Below are 22688 nucleotides of genomic sequence, written 5' to 3' on the forward strand. Positions count from 1 at the left end.
AAATTAATTTTATTCAATTAAATAAATTAATTCCGTTTTAAAAACGGAATTAAAATGATTGCTTTTAAATGTAACTTTTAAATTGCATTTTGAGAAGAATTGCCAACTGCTTGTCTTGCACATTTAATGATAGATATAAATGAATATAACTGAAAATAACGGAATGAACACATCTGAACAGATCTGTCGATTGGGTATTGAAAAAAAAAAAAAAAAAAAAATTTTTTCATGAAAATTCTTAGCTTGGGTGTGTTGCTGCTGTCAAGCCTCTGGTAAATAAATAAATAAATAAATAAACACACAAACAAACAAACATTGTGAGTTGCAAGTCACAATGCCAGGTATGCGATTCTGCTCACAAGTGTAATGTGCGGAGATCAGTGCTGATGTTTTTGCACATTACTGTATGTATGCAATACATGACAAACTTACAAACATCTGCATTATGCCTACCCATTTTTATGTTAAAATGTGTTATGCTCACCATGCTTAAAATAAATTTAGATTTTCCTAAAATATTATATTATTTTCTAAATAATTTGTAATACTAAAGAAATTGTTAATGATCTAACTAGATCCCCAAAATTACAAAATCAAATACAACTCTACATTCTGTATCACTTAAAATGCATTACAGAAGTTCAATAAATGAATAATACAAATTCATGAAGCAGTTGTCAGACGTGTAGAGCTGCACGATTCTGGATAAATTGAGAATCACGATTTTTTTTCTCAAATAGAGACCACGATTCTCCCACGATTCTGAACTAAACAATGTGTGGCAAAATATTATTGCTGCAGTCTATTTAAAAGTGTTTAATTAATTTGAATGAATTATTAAACATTTTAATATACACTACCAGCCAAAAGATTGAACAGTAAGATTTTTAATGTTTTTTAAAGAATTCTCTTCTGCTCACTTCCTGCTTCCTTTATAGAGTCACCCAATCTATTAATTTCCCGTATTTAAATTAACATTCAGTCAAGTGGCAAAAAGCAAAAAGGTGCAAGAAACCCATGCAATAGAAATTATACCCGTGACCCCTCAAATGAAAAAACAGACACCCTAATGTGGGTAAAATAAAAGGCATGTAGAGATCTGCCCCTTGAACACACTCTGCAGTAATGCTTCCTCTCATCTACCATTTGGCAGTGTCTGTCTGCGTGTCGGTCTGTGTGTGTGCGCACAAATAAGCGAATATGTGGCAGAAGGGAGCAAACATCTCATGCAGCAGTGAGACTCCATAATGAATCTGTTCAGCGGTTCCCGTGGGACGGCTCTCATCCGCCGAGCACATGGAGCGAGCGCAGGCCGTGCATATATATAGAGCTCCAATTACTGCGGACAAATCCCTGCACACAGAACTCTAATCAACTGGAGATCTGCTGGAGAGAACGGAGCTCTAATGACTGAATTTCAAGCTAAAGATCAAGACCCTGCATTAAAACTCAACTAGATAACACGAACCGGCTCAAAGAGCAGCGCAAACACAGCGCAAAGCTGTTTGATCCTAGAGCTGGTGAACAAACAGATAAAGCGGAGAATATCAATCAACATTTCCTGGATCCGCTGGATGCGGAAACGGTTAATTTCTGATTCATAATTCAAGGGAGTTAAAACATAAGGTAGGAAATGCACGTCATCTCCCGACACTAACTAACTGTGAATCAACCAGGTTAAGGCCCGAGACTTTAGCAAAAGTGCAATAAAACCAAAGAAGGATTTTTTTTTTTTGAAAGAAATTAACACTTTTATTCAGTGAGGATGCATTAAACGGATTAGAAGTGACAGTAAAAACATTTATAACGTTACAAACGTTTCCATTTCAAATAAATGCTGTTCTTTCAAACGTTCTATTAAAAAAATACCATTGTTTGAAAAAAAAAAAAAAAAAATTAAGAAACATACTGATTGTAGTAATGGCTGATAAAAATAAGCTGTCAACACTTGAATCAATTAAAATTTTGCAAAGAAATTAATGTTAAATTGCAATAATATTACACAATATTCGTGTTTTACTCTATTTTTATCAAATTAATGCAGCCTTTCTGAATATAACAGACCTTTCATAAACATAAAAAAAAGAAAAAAAATTACTGCACAGCATTGTATGTTGCATGTATGGTCTTAAAATTACAAAACAACTTTTAGACAGTCATATCTAGCTGTAGCAAAACTAATAAGTCTACATCAACTAGATGATAAAAATTCTAAAATCAATAGAAACGGCAATGAATTTCATTATCAACTAGTCAGTACACTTTTACATTTTACTGTTATATTCTTATAAAGTGAGCATTTCAATTTTGCAAAACCACAGGCAAGTGATTTAGCATGGAATTAAAGCACAATCATTTTAAACAACTAAATTTAGTTATCACACAAACACACGCAAAAAACGTAAAAAAAAAAAAAAAAAAAAAGTTTAGCTTGATGTACTAAAATAACCCTGAAAAAATACATACTCGAATTATATAGACATATAAATAAATAACGATGACAAAAATCCAACTATAAGTGAAATATCATTAAAAACTACAATAGTATCTCAATGATACAAAAGAAACACTGTGCAAAATATCCAATTAATGGAAGACATTATGAAAAATAATTGATCAACCACTAATTGAAAGACTGTAAACCTTATTTCAGGTGTGTGTACCAGTGACTTACCTGATAGTAGTACCTGAGCACCCAGCACAGGCCCTCCACGTACGACTGCACCACTTTCTTACGAAACTCATCGTCCGTTGCGTCCACATCAAATTTGGTTTTGTAGTAACGCTGTTTCCAGCCCTCTTCCCATAACCTGTGAAACACATTTACAACCCAGTCACAGATACATACACCTCTCAGTTTGTAGTTTTCTCCAAAGATAGGCCTGAATTCATTAAAACGAGACCAAGCTCTCCGGTGCCAAACCCAAGCGGGTTCACTTATATGCATATGCACGCCTATGAGAATTTCCCACTTTGACGGGCTCCATTAAGAGGTGACGGGAAACTTGTTTTCATCCTTAGCGCTGGTCAGGATGTTTTAACATGCTCTGGAAATGCAGCTCACATAATCAAGGATGAGCTGCATCTGTCTAGTGTAACCTCTACAGCGTCCCACATGGGACACGGAAAACCTCCATGAATACCAATTGAACTCAATCGATTTAGACCGCGTTGGAAAGCTAATCACTGAAACATTTGCCGTATTAATCACTGGTGGTACAGAGACGCATCAGTGAGAGACTCCTGCAGGATTCACATAGATATTTGTGTAGGGATGTGCAAAACATTTTAAAAATCAACTAGTTAGAGAATTTCCTTAACAACTAGCAGCCTTAAGGAAGGCTGGTATAATCATGCTAGTTTCAGACTCACCAGACCAGAACTGGAAAGGTTTAGGGGCATTTACATAAGATACACTCATATTCAAAAACAGAAAAACGAAGCAGAATGCAAAAGTCCTGAAATGCATGCTAGACTTAGATTATTTCCAAGTTTATGTAATGCTCCAAAGAATCAAAAAATAAATACAATTTATTAAATTTGAAAAATAGAAAAACCAAGAGCAACGTAACAATGCAAGTCTTGAGATGCATGCTATTTTTGCTCTAAAGAATAAAAAAAATTAATGAATAAACATTTAAATAATAATAGTTTACAATAAGGTTCCATTTGTTGACATGAACTAACAATAAAAAAAAAATTATATTGTATATAAATTTAACTAAAGGATTTATTAAACAATGCTAAAGTCTCAAGTTGGACTATTTGATTTGATGCAATGCTCTAAAGCAATAAGGTTCCATTTGTTAACATTACCTTCAGCATTTATTAATCTTCGTTAAATGTCAATTTCAACATTTATCAACACATTACTAAAATTTGAAGTATCTTTTAACAATATTTAATGGACCTGAGTTAATATGTAATAACAATGAATGAACAGTAGTATTTTTTATTAATTAAGGTTAACAAAGATTAATAAATACTGTAATAAATGCTTTGCTCATTTTTAGTTAATGCATTCATTAATGGGACCTTATTTATAAAGGGTTTCCAAAAATTATTTTGACCAGTTGCCTATTGGACAACTACTCTTAGCACTGTGGCCAATCTCTAGTGTTGTGTTGTTATTACCTGACGTTATCTTCTGGTTCCGGTTCACTGTCACTGTCCTCTGCTTTACGTTTCACACCACGACTATCCACATCGTCACTGCCTCCAGCAGAACTCTGAGAGGAAGGACACACTAAATCAATGACAGTCATATTCTGAGGTCACAGAGAGTGTCAAAGCTAAAGCATAAAGCAGTTAAACAACAACAACATTTTACAAAGAGCAGGAGCAAGAGAAAAAGATACATGCCTTTCCATTTCTCATCATGGCTCTCAAGGACTGAGCTGCTTCCTGAAAAATACAGAAACAACTGATTCGACCAATGTTCAACCAAAGTGACAAAATAAGCAGCAATACAGTACAGCAGAGTTCTTCCAGTAAAAATCCCATTCATGTTCTCCATAAAGAATGTGATTTTAACAACGTATGATTCTTTCACTACATAAACACATTGAAAAAGGTCAGAGGTTGATCAAACAATGACATGCTGCTGAAGAAGCCACAAGTTGGTGCAATTATGTTCAATGAATTTATTGCAGAACTTTTTAATGTTTGTGAAAGTAGTCTCTTTTGCTCATGAGGAATGCATTTATTTGAAAAAGTAAAAATATTAATATTATATTGTTCCATCATTTTTTATCCAATTACATTATTCACATTGCTTTGTAGTTCATTGCTAGAAAGGAAATTAAGTACATAATCTTTTCCATGTCTAGGGAGAAGACGAAAGAGGAAAATAATTCCAGCACTAAGACTGCTGAAAAGGTGGGCGATCACTGTTGCACTCATGTTGATTTACTGTGCTTCATATTAACAAATCACAAAGACAGTGAAGGCAGACCTGATTGCGCTGATTTCCCTTCATCCTCATTTCATATGCAGTTTGTCTGGCGTTCTGCACCGCCATGGGTCTGTCTCTGCCGCCCAGAGCCTGAGGGGCAAACTGACCACCAGGGACAAACGATGGACCCTGCTCCGCCTGTGAAGAGAGCAATTCACACAACACATTCATTAGATACTTCGGTCTAGTTTTTCCATAATGAAAGTTCTACATTCAATTTCAAGACACTTAATTACTAATAAATAGTTCACGATTTTAACTTAGCAAAATATGCAAGTATATATTGCTGAATTTTATAAAAATGTATTGTAATGGCTCATATAAAATAATTTACAAAAATCTTTGTGCGCCAAAAAAAGCTATTCAGCTGTATCATCCAGTCCTGCAAATCACTACCATAAAATCGGTGTTATTCGCATGATATAAACGCACATTAATTTTGAGTAATGTATGAATTTGCAGGGCCAAGATACAAACTATTCAGCCACTGTCAGCTAAATTACCACTGCTCTACCAACATGTTTGACAAAATATCCAAGGCATTTCAACAAAAACCTTTATTTTGTGTAAAACACAGGGTTACAGCTGTCAGAAATTAGTAGGAAGTGTAGAGGCCCCTGCTTTGAATGACTTCAGCACATCTGGGGCCGCAGGATATCACTAGTTTCTCACACTCAGCTGGTGTGATCTTGGTCAACTCTTCTTCCCACTCTCTTCCATAGTTTGGTATCTGTAGTGGATTTCTTAGCCATGACTTTGTCGCCAAGGACTTTTTAGGGATTTTAATCGGGTTTAGATGAGGACACTGGGCCGGCCATTTCATTATTTCAATGTTCTTCGCTTCAATGAACTGCTTTATCCGTTTTGGTCTTTTATGAAAATTGCAGGCTGATTGGGAGATACTTGCAGGGAAGGAACCGCATGTTGCTGAAGGAGGTTCTGATAAACATTTGCAATCACTCTGTCATGTATCTGTATAAGAGGCCCAACTCCTGCTGCAGAAAACATCCCCCAAACCATGACACTTCCTCCTCCACTGACTTCTTGTGGAGTCTTTCCCCAGTTTGACGACGAACATAATGTTTCCCATCTGACAAATTAATCTTGATCTCATCACTAAAGTGAACTATGGACCAGTTCTCCTCTGTCCACACAACATGCTCCTCAGCAAAGGTGAGCTTAGCCTTTTGATTCTTTCTGCTGATGAGAGGCTTCGTCACTGCAGAGTGCATTTTCAGTACGACTTCACTTAAACGGATCCTTACCCTTCTCAGCGTTCAACTGGTGAGCAATTCCAGCTGCAGTGTTGAACCGATTCCCTATTGAGAGCCTCCGCATTATCCTGTCCACTCGTGCATATGTCTATTGTGGACGACCAGCCTTTTTGGGGGACTTGAATGAATTATTGTCTTAGTAGAGCTACAATATTCTAGAAATCACAGTTTTGGAATGACCAGCTTCTCTTGCAATGGCTGAAAGGTCATCCCTTTGGCATTCATCTGGACCGCCTCCTGTCACAGACTTTCAGTCACCTTAGAGCAGCCTGCCATTTTACAATCTCAGTGAAAATTGGAGGAATGCTGCTTGTCATCTAAGGAAATTAGCACCAGGTGCCAAATTAACAGCAATAACATGGAGGTATCTGTACGTGTTCTCTAATTTTGATCAGAGCTGTTTTTCAAATATCTCATTTAAAGTTTTTTTATTTTTTATTCTGAGCTTCAGAATACAATTAATTTTTGAAATATGCTTAAAAAAAACTGCCCTTCTACTCCTGTTAGGCTAACTTCAAATAGGACTAAGCAGTGACCTTGAAATTTAGGAAAATGTAGGTTCTCCTGTAATTTGGATCTCCACTGTATATTAAAATTTGATTTACAAATCTTTGTGCACAAAAGCTATTGAGCTATATAAACAAGTCCTACTAAATCACCGCCATAAAAATCAGTGTTATTTGCATGATAAAAAGGCACATTCATTCTGAGTGAACGCATTATTTTGCAGGGTCAAGATGCAAAATATTCAGCCACTGTCAGCTAAATTAAATGACCTTGTGAATGAATTCAACTCACCGTCTCTCAAAGGAACAGTGTTTTAAAGGAACTCTCAAAAGATGTATGCGTGTTAAACATTTCAAAAGGAATTATTGTAAAACCTCTCCACATTTTAATTGCTTCCAAAACTGTTTAGAACTCACTTTCATCCGTTTCTTCTTTTCCTTCATTCTCCGTTTAAAACTCTCCTGCAAGAAATAAAAGGCCATGATGAGCCCAATGAAGTGCACATTTCTGTATCATAATCATCGGCGTAAAGAGTCAGAGGTCACAAGCCCTCCTCTGTGCAGAGTTGACAGCAAACAACATTTATTGTGTGGCCTCACATCATCGTCTTTGCGCTTTTTGAAGATGTTGTCCTCTGCCACCCCTACGGCTTGCATAATGAGCTCGACTCGCTCGAGATTGACAAAGCCGTTTTCTGTTAAGTAGCCCTATAGAGAGAGAAAAAGAGAGCTTATTTATACATTTCTCCCTTCAATCAATTACAAATGGATAAAATCAAGTCATGCCATTGAATATAATAGATTAAAACCATTTCATGTTGACTTCAAGCATGCATGGGATATATGGACATGGAAATATTCACCCCGGTCTTATGCACAACATCTTTGTAGATGCCAACCAGACGATCAATGGCGCCCTCTCTGTTTGAAGACAAACTAGAGTCAGAACTCACTGTAGAGCACACTGAAACGACAGACTAAATAATGCAGCTTCTGTGAGTGTACCTGATCTCAAGAGACGGTAAGTGGGGCAAGAAGTCGTTTCCCACAAAGAAACACATGAACACCCAGTCGTCGACACTCCGCTCGAAGTCAAATGGGAATGGCAGGCTGGCCATTGTTAACTCCTTCTCTAGATACTGCAGAGAAATAAAAACATCATACACAGACAAACATTTTCAGATAAATATACATATTACGTTTTCCAAACATCTGAGCAACCATTCACAATACCGAAGATTTATGGCGACAAAATTTGCACATGTAAACACATCAAATTTTCCTTATAAAAATGTGAAAATCTAGTTTAAACTAATAATAATCTGACAAATTTAATGTTAAAAACATAAAACACTTTTAAAAAGGAATAATTCACCCAAAAATGAAAGTTTGCTCAAATTACTTGCCCTCAGGCTATCATGGATTATGGACTGGTATTTCGCCCAAAGCGACGGTTTAAAGTTAAAAATGTCGTATTGATCGATTTATTACAATCACGCAGCCTTTTGCATCACAAGATGTTAATTGATGGACTGGATACATGTGGATTGCTTGTGGATTATTGTGATGTTTTGTATGCTAAATTTCTCCAAATCTGTTCTGATTAAAAACAAACTCATCTACATCTTGGATGGCCTAAACCAGAGTATATTTTTAGCAAGTTTTCATTTCTGAGTGAACCATTTCTTTAAAGTTGAACAAACCTCTCGTAACACAGCCAGTCGGATGAATATGAACTCCTGTTCTGATACTGGAACTGTGTCTGCAAATTCATCATGCTGAGAGAGAACACACAAAACAAGTTCACACAAAGTTGAGGTGAAGCTCTGGGCTGATGAATGGAGAAGATGCATCTGTTACCTCGCCCTGTTTTTCTCGGGCCAGTCCCTGACAGTCTTTGATCTCGTGGCCCATCTGACCACACAGGGCGCAGGGTCTGGGTTTGTTGGGTTTGAACTCTTCTCTTATAATGGTAAAGTTGGCTTCATGTGTCGCCAAACCCAACATGATCAAATCAGCTGGGGGGGGAAAAAAAAATATAGAATTAAACCTGTAATTATAAAGTTAAGTGAACTGAATTCTTGTTTTAAAATGGCCAGTTCATAATACTTTTCAGCCAGAAAAGTTTTAGAGAATGGTGACTCCAGAAAGTACAAAGATAAAACGCTGATATTACATAAACATGCAGTCGATGTTCTTCATAAATGCAAATAATGGAAGCTTTCAGCCAGATTCATATTTTGAAGTATCTACTCTCCAGCCTAATCAAATGCAACATACATTTCCTCATTCAACCACTAAGTGGACTAATACTACAGACATAATGCTGTGCATCAGATCCCCTTATACATACTAACAAAACCAGACAGATTTAATAATTCCCTCTCAAAACCAGTCCACAACATCCATTATGCTGTGTGGCTTAAAGTCGACATGAAACTTAAGTTGTGCCAAATTTACTATTGCACTGAGACAAGTGAAACGGCTATTGAGCAAGAAGAAAAAAAAATGGAAAGGGGCATTTATAAGACCAGTAACATCCTTTAAGAAGTTCATTTTGATTTAATGTTGATATTAAAACAATGAAACATGGAAATAAGCATTTAAGGATTCACTTTCAGAAGTCTAAACTAGGTGGCCAAATTCAACATTATTAAAAAAAACCCAAAAAAAATACACTTTACCATCAGCTCCACAGAGACAGTGATGTGTGTTTGGGTCATGATTTGGCTGAGCTGGAAAAGAAAACGACCCAAAATTATATATTAGACCAGCGAAGTTCTTTGCTAGTCACATTTATTAGACATTATTAGGCTTATCCTATCGGTCACAAGAAAATGTTACATTGTTCATTTAAAACCAAACACGAAAGGAAAAGGCTTCAATTAATAAATCACAACAAATCAAAGCAATATTTCAAAAGAAGTTCTCAGCTCTACCTCTCTGTCTCCTGATGAAATCCATAATTTTATGCTCTCCTTCTCCGGGAACACTGGCATCTGACAAGAAAACCTGCAGGACAAAGTAGTTATTTATTGATTATGTCCCACAGCAGAATAAAAACTCCAAATGCTACAGTCAATTTGAGGAGTCGTATGACCTACTGTGATATTGTGCCATCCAGGGTCATTGGTCAGTCTGTCTGCGATGTAATATCGCAAACATTTGGCCAAATTATCCATGAACTCGGTCCCCTACACACAAAACAGGAAAGCTACTCATTACATCTAACAAAAACATAGACCGAGATTTCCTGCAATCCGTAAATTATAAACAAAGAAACAGAGTGGAGAACATGTAGATGATGTTTGACCTGAACATAATCAGAGGACACATAACTTCACCAAACCATCCAAAACATTTGAACACTTACAGGGGTGATACAGTTACTGTCAAAACGTTCTTTTATTTCCTCAGGTGGCAGGTAACCACCTAATAAGAGAAACATCAATTGAGTCGTGAAACTAGAACATGTGTCACAAAGACTAAATCAAATTTTAGTGCTCATTTAGTGTTAATATGCAACAAACTTTAGTGGATGCTGTGTTGGTTAAAAGTGGTGCAGCGTCTCTCACCTCTCTGAATAACTTCTTCTCTCATTTTGCTTTTCTCCTCTGTAAGCTCCGCTCCTTCTTTAGATGCCCGGAATCGTCTCGAGCGCTGCTGGTTCATTTTGGCACGAGGAGCCTACAACCAATTCAAGAATACCAATGAGCAGCACAAGAAATGGTTACTGAAACTGTCGACTACAGTGGGCACAGTTCATGAATGTACTGATAATTTAATTCCAGTGTCTTAAAGAGATTATCAATGCTCATTTTTATTCACTTGAGCCCTCAACTTGTCAATCAGGTTGGCTTTATTTTTGGAAACCCGAGTTAGAATGAGTTGATAAACTATGTACTAAGATTTTCCATCAATATCATTATCTTTGATTTGTCATGCCAGCTTCTATATTTTCAATTATATTCCAGCATATAGTCACATTATAACCTTATAATTCCCAACTAAAGAAACGTAATATAAAAAAGAAATAAAAATAACAAAATAAAAAAAAAGGGAAATATTAGTTTCTAACACTTAAAAATTGAGCTTAAAAGGCACAATATGTAATTTTCGCCACTAGAGGGTGCGTATTCAAAATAAACAGAGGCAAAGGCCTAGTTTGATGACGCCGTGACTGAGTGTGGAATCATGGGAGTCGTCGTCTTCATCAACTATTATTTCATCACAGAGTTTGCAATAATTCCCAATGGCTCACTCCTGAATTTAAGTGTATTATTAAATGAAATATCAAACAATGACCCAAAAATGCACAGAGATGCAGCAGAAATACTGAATGCACAACGTGCTGTTGTAGTTAAGCTGGTGCTTGCAGTGTCAAACAGGCCTAATAGAGATGTTATGACGGACGATACATACCACACCATCAATTGCCATGTACAGAACCCGTCTAGGCCGAACAATGTTAAAGAGACGGTCAATATATTCGAAAATGGCAACCATCATTTCATCTTCATTTTTAGGTGCTGGCCTGCAAAGTTGAAATAATGTTGTAATAAAGTCACTTAAAAACATAAATACATGAATGAGAGTATCTCACTTGTCCTCCGGATGTGTGCACGGGTGAATAATTCCATTCATGTCTAGATACAGGTTGTCAAACTCCACTTCATTTGGATTGGGTTTGCTTGTATCAACCGGGATTTTAAAGCCATTGTACTCCTTGGCCTGAAAACGAGAAGAAATGAAGATATTTACATATCCTCCTGGGACCCAGGCACAGACTTTTGTCCTCTGTAGAGGACATTATATTTTAGTGAATTTCTCTGAGACATTACATGCCACAGTTTTAAGTCTGGATGTGTACAGAGCACATTCAGGGCTTTTTAGAGATATCAAATGTTTGGAGGTTTGATCATAAACACTCTCTCTCCTTGTTCTTTAAATATGACTGATATTGACAGAATGATCAAATTTAGCACTCTTAGGGAAATATGATAATATTTTGTAATTATCATTTAAATCTGACTAATTTTCAAATTTTTGTCGTAAATAAACATCTCGTTTTTTTATTTTATTTCTTTAAATAAAATGTTAAAGGATTTCAAATCGGAATACGACTTTTTGTTACGAAACAAGGCATAATTTTCATACATGTCTTCTGTAGAGGACACCAGGACAAACGCCATGCTAAGCAGGCATTTTGGGGAGACACAACAAGAAATTATAGATCAATATTCCTATGAAATTGTGACCCTGGACCACAAAACCAGTCATAAGTAGCAAGAGTAAATTTGTAGCAATAGCCAAAAATACATTGTATGGGTCAAAATTATCGATTTTTCTTTTATGCCAAAAATCATTAGGATATTAAGTAAAGATCATGTTCCATGAAGATATTTTGTAAATTTCCTACCGTAAATATATCAAACATGTATTATCAGTAGTAATATGCATTGCTAAGGACTTCATTTGGACAACTTTAAAGGTGATTTTCTCAATATTTGGATTTTTTTGCACCCTCAGATTCCAGATTTTCAAATAGGTTATCTCGGCCAAATATTGTCTTATCCTAACAAACCATACATCAACGGAAAGCTTATTTATTCATCTTTCAGATGATGCATAAATCTCAATTTGAAACAATTGACCCTTATGACTGGTTTTGTGGTCCAGGGTCATATATAAGAAATTCTTATGAAAATGTTGCCAAGTTATTACTCCCATTATAACACTTCTTTTTTCATTATGGTTTCCCCCAAGAACACATTAATATGCAAACTACATGCAATCTATAGATCCATTGAATAAAATAGGAATACCAATTTATAGATATTTTATGCACATTAAGTAAATTACAGTAGTATATCAAATTATTCTGTTTATATCTTTCAAAGTTGAGAATCATCTTTATACAAAGTTTGGTTAAAAATAGCCTGTAACCGAAAAACTGACTAGTAAAAGAAAAAAATAAAACCTTGTTTTTGCCTATACATGCCTTTTCATGTCTATTTTATTTTTTTTAATAACTTAGTCCTGGCGTCCTCTACAAAAGGACATAGAATAAAATATCTTTTTTCAAAAAGGTTTTTTCTCTTCTTCTACATACTCTTGTTTCTCAACGGCTCTGGATCCAACCAATGTAATGACATTAAAAAAAAAAAAAAAAAAATGTACCATTTTTTTTCATGGTTCTCAGGAGGATATAGAAATATATTAAACCTAAATTATATATATTTTTGGACATCGCAGAGTCAAAACTTAGTAAACGGTCAAACTACTTCAATTCACATGGCATCACAGCCGCGTTTTGAGAAATGTTGCCGATGTGGTACTTGAATCCGTTACAATCGGCTGAAAATTTGCATAATCCTCTGTGATTGATTGGTTGGCTGTTCAAGCTGTTTCACTCAACTAGGTACCCTAAAAATGCTGTCTAGGTAACAACCTTTCAAGGTGTTTGAGACACAACCACACCTTCGCATCTCTATTTTAACCAATGAAAACTTGTATTGTCAAAAAATAAAATTAAAACCGCGTGAACTCAAACACACACAAAAACAAACTGTAATACACACCAAAATCACACCTGAGAGTCAGGACCGTAAAGCTTATCTCATTACAACCATTATTAGCATAACGAAATTATTAATCACGCAATTAATTCAACAATCAGTCAGATGCTAATGTGTCCCACCTTCTCCTCCAGACAGTGTACTATTATTGACGGATACTTCCGACTCAACCAGCGGAAAAACGCGGGGACTCCCATCTCCCGTAAAATACAGCACTTCTGAACGAAAGAGCAACTTTAAAAACGATTAAAAACAGCAAAACACGCCGAAGGATGAAACCAGCTAGCAAACACAGCGTACGCAGCTTATTTATCCCCAGCACACTGTGAGTGATTTCCGGGTCATCAGGAAGTGACGATGAATGCGCCCCGCGCTGGCTAAAAAGCGATTTGCAGCTCCAAATCAACTAACGTTACTACAAACAACAATAAAGGTGCAAATGTGTGCGTATATATACATACATACATACAAACATATCGTTTTTAAAAATTATTTATTTAAAAAAGGGTAAATAATAACTAGACAATGGAAAATTAAACTTAATTTTATTATAAATCATTATGATTAATAATGGCTCCTGATCACTAGGCCCTATAGCAAGACTTCAAAATATAAATTTAAAATGTTTTTTTAAATTAAACTTCAAAACAAATGTTTTACAGTTTTATCTTAAAGTTGTCATTGAGCACATTCAGTACAAAGATAAAAATTAAAAGAAAAAATTATATGAATAATAATACTAAAGTGTTTACTATTTAACAATCATATAGCCTAACCAGAATTTTTGTATGTAATTTATATTTTAAATGCATTTCTTTCATTACTTCAGATTTCTGTAGCTCCTTTCCAATGCAAATGTGCATCATATGACATTCTACGGAGACTTGAAGTATTCAGCTGATTTCTGTGAAGAGCTGTTTGATCTTTGGTGATGCAAATTCAGTAGTTTGTCCTTATCTTCATTTGCTCTTAAATCTTCACGTTGCGTCCATGAACCCAGCGGCTCATTGCTTGATGAAGCCTCTTGTCACACAAACATGGACACACACAAAGACACACAAACATTTACGCAATTGTGGGTGAAATGACATTCTTTGGAGAACAAAACCAATACATTTAAAAAGAACTATAATTCAGCCCTCTATACAAGCAGAGCAATAAGCAACCATTTCCCTAAACCAAAAACACATTAGATGCACTGGATCTCTTGAAAAAAAAGAGAGCGAGAGAGAGAGAGAGAGAGAGAGAGAGAGAGAGAGAGAGAGAGAGAGAAAACACTGTAGAGTGCAATCCTAGATGATTATCAATCAAATCATGTTTACAATAATAATCCAAAACCAAATCCGGTTTTGGTCTAATATCATATGTATGTAAAATCATCAATTTTTAAAGAAAGCAATAAGCATATCTATGCTCGAAGGTACTATATCTCAGCAATCCAATTGAACTGAATACGTTATTGTCATTGTACAATGTTTGTACAACGACATTCAAAGTGCAACTCCTTGTGGTAGAAAAGAAAAAAAAGTATCTAAGCCAATAATATAAGAGTGCATTCTATTTTAATTTAAACCTCTGCTACAGCTTTGTTGTCTGTGCTCAAGTGCCTGCATGTGATTCTCCAATTCGTTCCTTTCTGCATTCCCGTTTATAGTCTGACTGCTCCCTTGTGGTGGATTGTGGGATTTCAGATGACCTTTTCTTCAATTACTGAGCCTCTTTATTTTTTTATTAGGGCCTGTACTGACTCATCATTTGCTACAGAGCTCTAATGAATCGAGATGAGGATGTTCCTTCATTAAAAATAAACAGAGCAAACGAAACATATTGAAACTGAATCCTCTGATGCTCACAAATACAATGAAAACATAAATTAAAAGGAATAGTTCATGCAAAAATAAAAAAATTGCTCAAAATGTACTCACCTGCAGTCTAGCCAAAATGTAAATGAGTTTGTTTCTTCATAGGAACAGATTTATCACTTGCTCAGCAATGGACCCTCTGCAGTGAATGGGTGCCGTCAGAATGAGACTCCAAACAGCTGACAAAAACATCAAAATATTTGTTTAGAACTGTTTTGGACTTATTTTGCTTATAAACAGTGGTTGATTTGTGCACATAATTTCTCCTGATTCAGATGAGACGACTTTTTCACCGGAGAAAGCAATATTATGTATAGAGGATGCAACAATTTTAAGTTAAAAATGTCTTAATGATGGATTTGCTTCTTATAAACACATGCAGCTTTTCAGTTCACAAGACATTAACGTATGGACTGCAGTGGCATGGATTATTGTGATTTTCTTATCAGCTGTTTGGACTCTTATTTTCACGGCACCCATTCACTGCAGCGGATCCATTGGTGAGCAAGTGAAATAATTCTACGTTTCTCCAAATCTACTCCAATGTAGAAATTGTATGGCTTGAGGGTGAGTAAATTTTCATCAAATTTCAATTTTTTTGGGTGAACTATTCCATTGATGAAAGCACTTAATAAATGTATAAAACATTTGCATGCAAACAAAATGCATTGCATGAAAAACGTTCCTCTTCAAAGATAAAATAAAATTCATATGCAAGAAAACATGAAAAGGGGAAAAGCAGCTTTATTTTATTAATGTTAAACTAGTTTTGTTGTTCTCCAGCTGACAAGTGCTTCGAGCCCCTGTAAAACCAGAAAGTCAGACTTACCTTAAACTATTTTGGTGTCCACTTTGTTTTAGGTTTAATCTTGTTTTTATCTCCTGCACGGGTTTGGGCATGAATATGTTTCTGTAATAACTCTGTATTCATTTTTACTGCAAAAAAGCATTGTAAAAGTGTACAAAATAAAATGACAATGAAACGACCTAAAAAACACACACAAAATATAAAAAACACATTAAAATAAATCATCAGTTCACTACACGTTTCTGACTTAAGATGTACTGTAGGTGTGCAGGTTAGTATGTCATTCCAGAGAGCTACAAATATTACGCCTTGAAGAACAGCGTCCTCTGCTGGACAACAGCACTTTTCTTGATGTCCTATCCTATTTAAATGTTCAATTTGAATTTACTTGCTTGTTTAATGTCTATTTATGTATTTTCATTTGCCATTGTCAAAGACAAATCTTATTCTATAACAAATTGAGTAGATAATAAAGCATAACGCATGTTTGCAATAGTTGTACCCTGTAATAGATCACATCTTTTCTGATGTTTGACCAAGCACCTTTAGAGCAATAAAAAAGTAAATAAACAAAGCACATTTATAATGTACATAAAAGAAACTGTAAACAGAAAATTTTCTGAATTCAATTAAGCGAACCAATAAAGTCATTTAACACTCGGCTAAATGTGCCACATTTGGATTTACAGCTTGTGCAGTGCACTTTTCAATTTCACAATCCATTTTCTATTTTTCCATTGCATCCTTCACAAATGTTAAGATTACGTTGGTGCATCAAATTTCTTTAAACCAATGCAATGAAATAAAAGATGTCAATGGCAAATGTGCAAACAGTTGCTCTTTTGTGGAGGACCCAGTAAATTATTCCTCATGTTTTATTGGCATTATTCCCATTATTATTATTATTCAGGGCAAGACAAAGTGTTTTGGCCTTTCAATGGAGTACCGGGTTTGACCAATGAGGATTCACTCGCACATCTCATTCTGGATTCATAACATGAAACCTGACAACAATACATCTCTCAAAGGCTCCTGAATGGACAACTCACATAAACAACCACAGACCAATTACTTAATGAACTGGGCTAACACATAACAAGCTTCCTTACAAATGAGCATACATGCATTTAAGCAGCTGCAGTTGCACAAATGGACCTCTGTGGTTAGAAATAGAGGTTTATTACATTATAAAATAAGGCAATTCAACAGGTATCCCAGTTTAATATGCAAAAAAGGTCTAAATGGTGCTGAATTATCATGCAAAATGTAATTTCATATTTGATTTTGGTGTGAAATATGACTTGGACATATTCTTGGCATGTTCTGTGAGATGTTTCAACCCCTGGTAAAAACTCACACAGAGACTGAGTGAGTGAGAATGACTTGTTATTTCTCAAATATCCTCTTCTTTCTCTTTTGTGTATTTACAAGTTGGAATGCACACACACATGAAAAGCTCAATCTCAATTCACTAAAGGATCATTTTATGCACCCAAGGCTGAGAGCGGGCCTTGAACCGTGGGCCTGGTTCTGAATGTCTTAGAAAAGAATTCAATGGAGTACCGGGTTTGACCAATGAGGATTCACTCGCACATCTCATTCTGGATTCATAACATGAAACCTGACAACAATACATCTCTCAAAGGCTCCTGAATGGACAACTCACATAAACAACCACAGACCAATTACTTAATGAACTGGGCTAACACATAACAAGCTTCCTTACAAATGAGCATACATGCATTTAAGCAGCAGCAGTTGCACAAATGGACCTCTGTGGTTAGAAATAGAGGTTTATTACATTATAAAATAAGGCAATTCAACAGGCATCCCAGTTTAATATGCAAAAAAGGTCTAAATGGTGCTGAATTATCATGCAAAATGTAATTTCATATTTGATTTTGGTGTGAAATATGACTTGGACATATTCTTGGCATGTTCTGTGAGATGTTTCAACCCCTGGTAAAAACTGCATAACTGCAAAAAACACACACAGAGACTGAGTGAGTGAGAATGACTTGTTATTTCTCAAATATCCTCTTCTTTCTCTTTTGTGCATTTACAAGTTGGAATGCACACACACATGAAAAGCTCAATCTCAATTCACTAAAGGATCATTTTATGCACCCAAGGCTGAGAGCGGGCCTTGAACCGTGGGCCTGGTTCTGAATGTCTTAGAAAAGAAAAAGGTCTAAATGGTGCTGAATTATCATGCAAAATGTAATTTCATATTTGATTTTGGTGTGAAATATGACTTGGACATATTCTTGGCATGTTCTGTGAGATGTTTCAACCCCTGGTAAAAACTCACACAGAGACTGAGTGAGTGAGAATGACTTGTTATTTCTCAAATATCCTCTTCTTTCTCTTTTGTGTATTTACAAGTTGGAATGCACACACACATGAAAAGCTCAATCTCAATTCACTAAAGGATCATTTTATGCACCCAAGGCTGAGAGCGGGCCTTGAACCGTGGGCCTGGTTCTGAATGTCTTAGAAAAGAAACGCACTCAAGATGGTTTTGTTTAAAAAACCACAATGAAAAGAAATCCTGCCCAACACAACTGACATTCATATGCCATCACAATTAGCATCTTCTAGCTGGATTTTGCACTAGCACATTATAAGTATGTTAAATTGATGACTGAAATAGGAACTTGCATCAAGTATCTGTGGAGATGATCACCCAATTGTCAAAAAGCCAAAGACATTACAATTGCAACTTTTCCAAAAGTGAAAGTGACGTGACATGTGGCCAAGTATGGTGACCCATACTCGGAATTAGTGCTCTGCATTTATCCCATCCAAAATGCACACACACAGCAGTGAATACACACACCCGGAGCAGTGGGCAGCCTTTTACTATATGGTTAGGATTTGGGTTTGGCTTAGGGTTACTTGCATGTAATTATGCATAATTAATTGTTATTATAATAGTAAGTTCATGTAACGTGTAACAAGGACACCTTAAAATAAAATGTTACCGTATTTGCAAACTTTTCTAACTGTTGAACATTAATGCAGTAATCTCCTAGAACATAAACAGCAGATATGATTGTGTAAACGTTATTGCCAACTATTATTCCAACTACAAATCAGAATATTAAAATGTAAAAAATATAATAAACAAATATTTACAAACAAAAATAACAAATTTAGCAAAGGGATCATTTTGTCAGCGGTGACTACTGAAAAACAAATGGCCTGCTATGACAGGATACTAAATCATTCTGCTATTTCATGTCAAACAAACAAACAAACAAACAAACAAACAAACGAATAAATGTACATGATTTAATACAGTAGAAATTATTTTATTACATGAAAAGAGAGACAGCTTAACCGATCGACCAATCAAAACCAAATATTTTAGAGCACCTTTTATTATTTTATACAAATTTGATTGGCCGACCTTCCAAGCGTGCGAACTAAACTGGGACACTGCACACTGTACGCACCATTACTCAGTTTGACCGTGTTTACACCGTTCTGGGATGTGTGTGGTGTTAAGTGGAAACACAAAAAGTTTTAGAATGTTAGAATATTTGTCTGCTGAGCTGTTGATATGTAGCCTAAAATACTCCAATGTTTCTGTAATCAGAAGTCCCAGTGAATTCAGTTAATGAGAACACGTGTCTTTCCTGTCATATTTCATACTGAAATAGGATGTTTTGTGTCCAGTTCCCTCAGTCATGCATCTATAGACTACTTCAGCTCATTTTAACCGTAATACAGAACTAAAACACATTTTCAGTCATTATGGGAAATGGATAAAAACTGAGTGTCTGCTGGTCGTGTAAGATTTTATGCTGGATAGAGACTCAAACAATCACCCAGAACTCACTAATATAACATACTGTTAGGTAGTTGTTACCTGTTAAAATCTTTACGGGCTGTTAAACAGAGGTCTGCCTTGCTTTGTACGACTTTATTCTTGAAGCCTGAAGGCTGTTACAAACTATGAGATATATTTCAAGGATCCAGGATATAGTCCTTACTCACATTAATGAGAGTCTGAGCTACGGTCGGGTCAAGCTCTGTCATTTAAAGTGGAAACGGATGTGGATCACGCACTCAACGGCTGTCATTTCAATGTAAACATTTTAAAGGAGTTTTTCCTCTTTGCATTCCTAACCATTATGTCATTTTACACTATTGAAAGGAATAGATCGCTCTGATCTTGTCCAGCTGAGCTCTAGTGCTGTAATAATGTCTCTGGCCTCTACCTGCTGACCTTCGGTAACAGAGGTCACATCCGAAGCATTCTTACCTCTTCAACCAGAGCAAAGGTGTTGACCTTGTGTGGGTAGCATTTCTCATCCATGATTGCTTATCATATCTGGTTTTCTTTGCAATATAGGTTTATACGAACATAATGCTGCATAGAAAAAGCTCTTCCGTCAATCACTCATATAGTGGCTACCTATTTTGGGATCGCATTTTGGTTTATAATATTATATCATTAAAGAAAATATTTATTTGCTCATCTTCCTGATTTTGTAAGAACATTTGAGCTTGATGAACGCAGCGGAAAATCATGCTGTAAAGGTTGTGTGCAATACGTAGGACACAGCTAAATGTCGTGTTTTTGATTATTATTATAATTGGATAACATTACAATGCGTTGTATGTCAGTTCCAAATTATGACATTGTTGTGTGTTTTAATTTTTGCATTATTGAAGGTCAAAAGGTGAGACAGGCCAAAATCATACAGACCTTTGATTATTTTTAATTTCATAGATTTGGCTGATGATAGAAGGCTGCTTTTTGTCTTGTTCCTGGTTTGATCTCAAGTGCTGTCGCCTTGTTTTGCCTCAAATTAATGCAATCATAATATGAAGTATTCTTGAGAGGACGATACGTGCATCTAAATGCTGTCAGAGGTGGGTGAATCTGTCTGTTTCTCTTCATGGTCATAATTCTCTCTATGATCTGGCCAACGACTGCAGTTTTGACAGACAGCTGGAAAGAACATGCTGTTGCCTTAAAAAAACTGGACACTGAAGCCACACTTATTAATGTTTAATGTCAAGTGTCTGTATCTGCATGTCTAAAATGCTGTATGATCTTTTCTCTTAAGTAACTTCACTTTTATTCATAATTTCTGAAGTCTTGATGTCTTTTAATTGCCTGGTAGTTTGGTGATTTTTAGTGGATTTACCCGAAAATGAAAATTGAAAAGTTGTTCCAAACCTTTCAGTAGCTTTCAAAAAGTCATTAAGGTTTTTTAAAAATGTTTTTTTAAAGAAGTCTCTTTTGCTCATAAAGGTGCATTTATTTGATCAAAAATAGAGTAAAATCAGTAATATTATGAAATATTATTACAATTTAAAATAAGTGTTTTCTATTTAAATATATTTTAAAATATAATTTATTTCTGTGATGCAAAGCTGAATTTTCAGCATCATTACTCCAGTCTTCAGTGTCACATCAGAAATCATTCTAATATGCTGATCTGCTGCTCAAGAAACATCTCTTAATATTATCAATGATGAAAACAGTGCTGCTTCACATTTCTGTGGGAACCATGATCATTTTTTGTTTTGTTTTGTTTAATGACTAAAAAGTAGCCTAAAAAAACAGTTAGAAAACAGTTAAAAAAAGGATTTATTTAAAAATAGAAATCTTTTGTAAGATTACAAATGTCTTTACTGTCACTTTTGATCAATTTAATGTGTCTTTGCTGACTAAAAGCATTAAAGGATTAGTTCACTTCCAGAATAAAAATGTCCTGATAATTTGCTCACCCCCATGCCATCCAAGATGTTCATGTCTTTCTTTCTTCAGTCGCAAAGAAATTCAGTTTTTTGAGGAAAACTTTCCAGGATTTTTCTCCATATAATTGACTTCAATGGGTTTATTTCTGTGATGCAAAGCTGAATTTTCAGCATCATTACTCCAGTCTTCAGTGTCACATCAGAAATCATTCTAATATGCTGATCTGCTGCTCAAGAAACATTTCTTAATATTATCAATGATGAAAACAGTGCTGCTTCACATTTCTGTGGGAACCATGATCATTTTTTGTTTTGTTTTGTTTAATGACTAAAAAGTAGCCTAAAAAAACAGTTAGAAAACAGTTAAAAAAAGGATTTATTTAAAAATAGAAATCTTTTGTAAGATTACAAATGTCTTTACTGTCACTTTTGATCAATTTAATGTGTCTTTGCTGACTAAAAGCATTAAAGGATTAGTTCACTTCCAGAATAAAAATGTCCTGATAATTTGCTCACCCCCATGCCATCCAAGATGTTCATGTCTTTCTTTCTTCAGTCGCAAAGAAATTCAGTTTTTTGAGGAAAACTTTCCAGGATTTTTCTCCATATAATTGACTTCAATGGGGACCAATGGGTTTAAGGTCCAAATTGCAGTTTCAGTGCAGCTTCAAAGGACTCTACATGATCCCAGCCAAGGAATAAGGGTCTTCTAGCGAAACGGTCTGTCATTTTCTTTAAAAAAAATTTAAAAATAAAAATGGGTATACTTTTAACCATAAATGCACATCTTGCACTAACTCAGCGATGTGCGTTCGCAAATTCACGCATTACGTAATCACGTTGGAAAGGTTATGTGTGGTTAGCTCTTCATCTGTGTGTACTCCGGTTCAAAAGGTAGAGTAGGGCGAAAAACTCCATCTAATTTTCTTCAAACTTCAAAATCGTCCGACATCATTGTTTTACCTTTTTTTGTAAAGGGCGTTTTTTG

At 35.5% G+C, this 22688-nt stretch overlaps 1 protein-coding gene across 1 annotated transcript in view; it reads right to left on the minus strand.

The window, feature by feature from the left end:
- The window catches only part of LOC107719412 (5'-3' exoribonuclease 2-like), a 32350-nt gene extending 18703 nt beyond the window's left edge, over positions 1-13647 (minus strand). Inside the window, exons 1-18 of the mRNA XM_016526824.1 lie at positions 13435-13647; positions 11338-11465; positions 11157-11268; positions 10310-10421; positions 10108-10166; positions 9839-9928; positions 9674-9746; positions 9419-9469; positions 8595-8752; positions 8438-8512; positions 7740-7873; positions 7598-7655; positions 7335-7442; positions 7152-7196; positions 4955-5092; positions 4363-4404; positions 4135-4229; positions 2657-2810 (exon numbers count right to left, since the gene is read on the minus strand). Of these exons, the coding sequence (XP_016382310.1) occupies positions 2657-2810; positions 4135-4229; positions 4363-4404; positions 4955-5092; positions 7152-7196; positions 7335-7442; positions 7598-7655; positions 7740-7873; positions 8438-8512; positions 8595-8752; positions 9419-9469; positions 9674-9746; positions 9839-9928; positions 10108-10166; positions 10310-10421; positions 11157-11268; positions 11338-11465; positions 13435-13509 (1707 nt within the window). The 5' untranslated portion in view covers positions 13510-13647. The remainder of the gene's footprint in view (positions 1-2656; positions 2811-4134; positions 4230-4362; positions 4405-4954; positions 5093-7151; positions 7197-7334; positions 7443-7597; positions 7656-7739; positions 7874-8437; positions 8513-8594; positions 8753-9418; positions 9470-9673; positions 9747-9838; positions 9929-10107; positions 10167-10309; positions 10422-11156; positions 11269-11337; positions 11466-13434) is intronic.
- Positions 13648-22688: the final 9041 nt, after the last annotated feature.

Source organism: Sinocyclocheilus rhinocerous, unplaced genomic scaffold (genome assembly GCF_001515625.1).
Source record: "Sinocyclocheilus rhinocerous isolate Xijiao unplaced genomic scaffold, SAMN03320098_v1.1 scaffold303, whole genome shotgun sequence".
In the NCBI taxonomy this organism is placed as follows: domain Eukaryota; kingdom Metazoa; phylum Chordata; class Actinopteri; order Cypriniformes; family Cyprinidae; genus Sinocyclocheilus; species Sinocyclocheilus rhinocerous.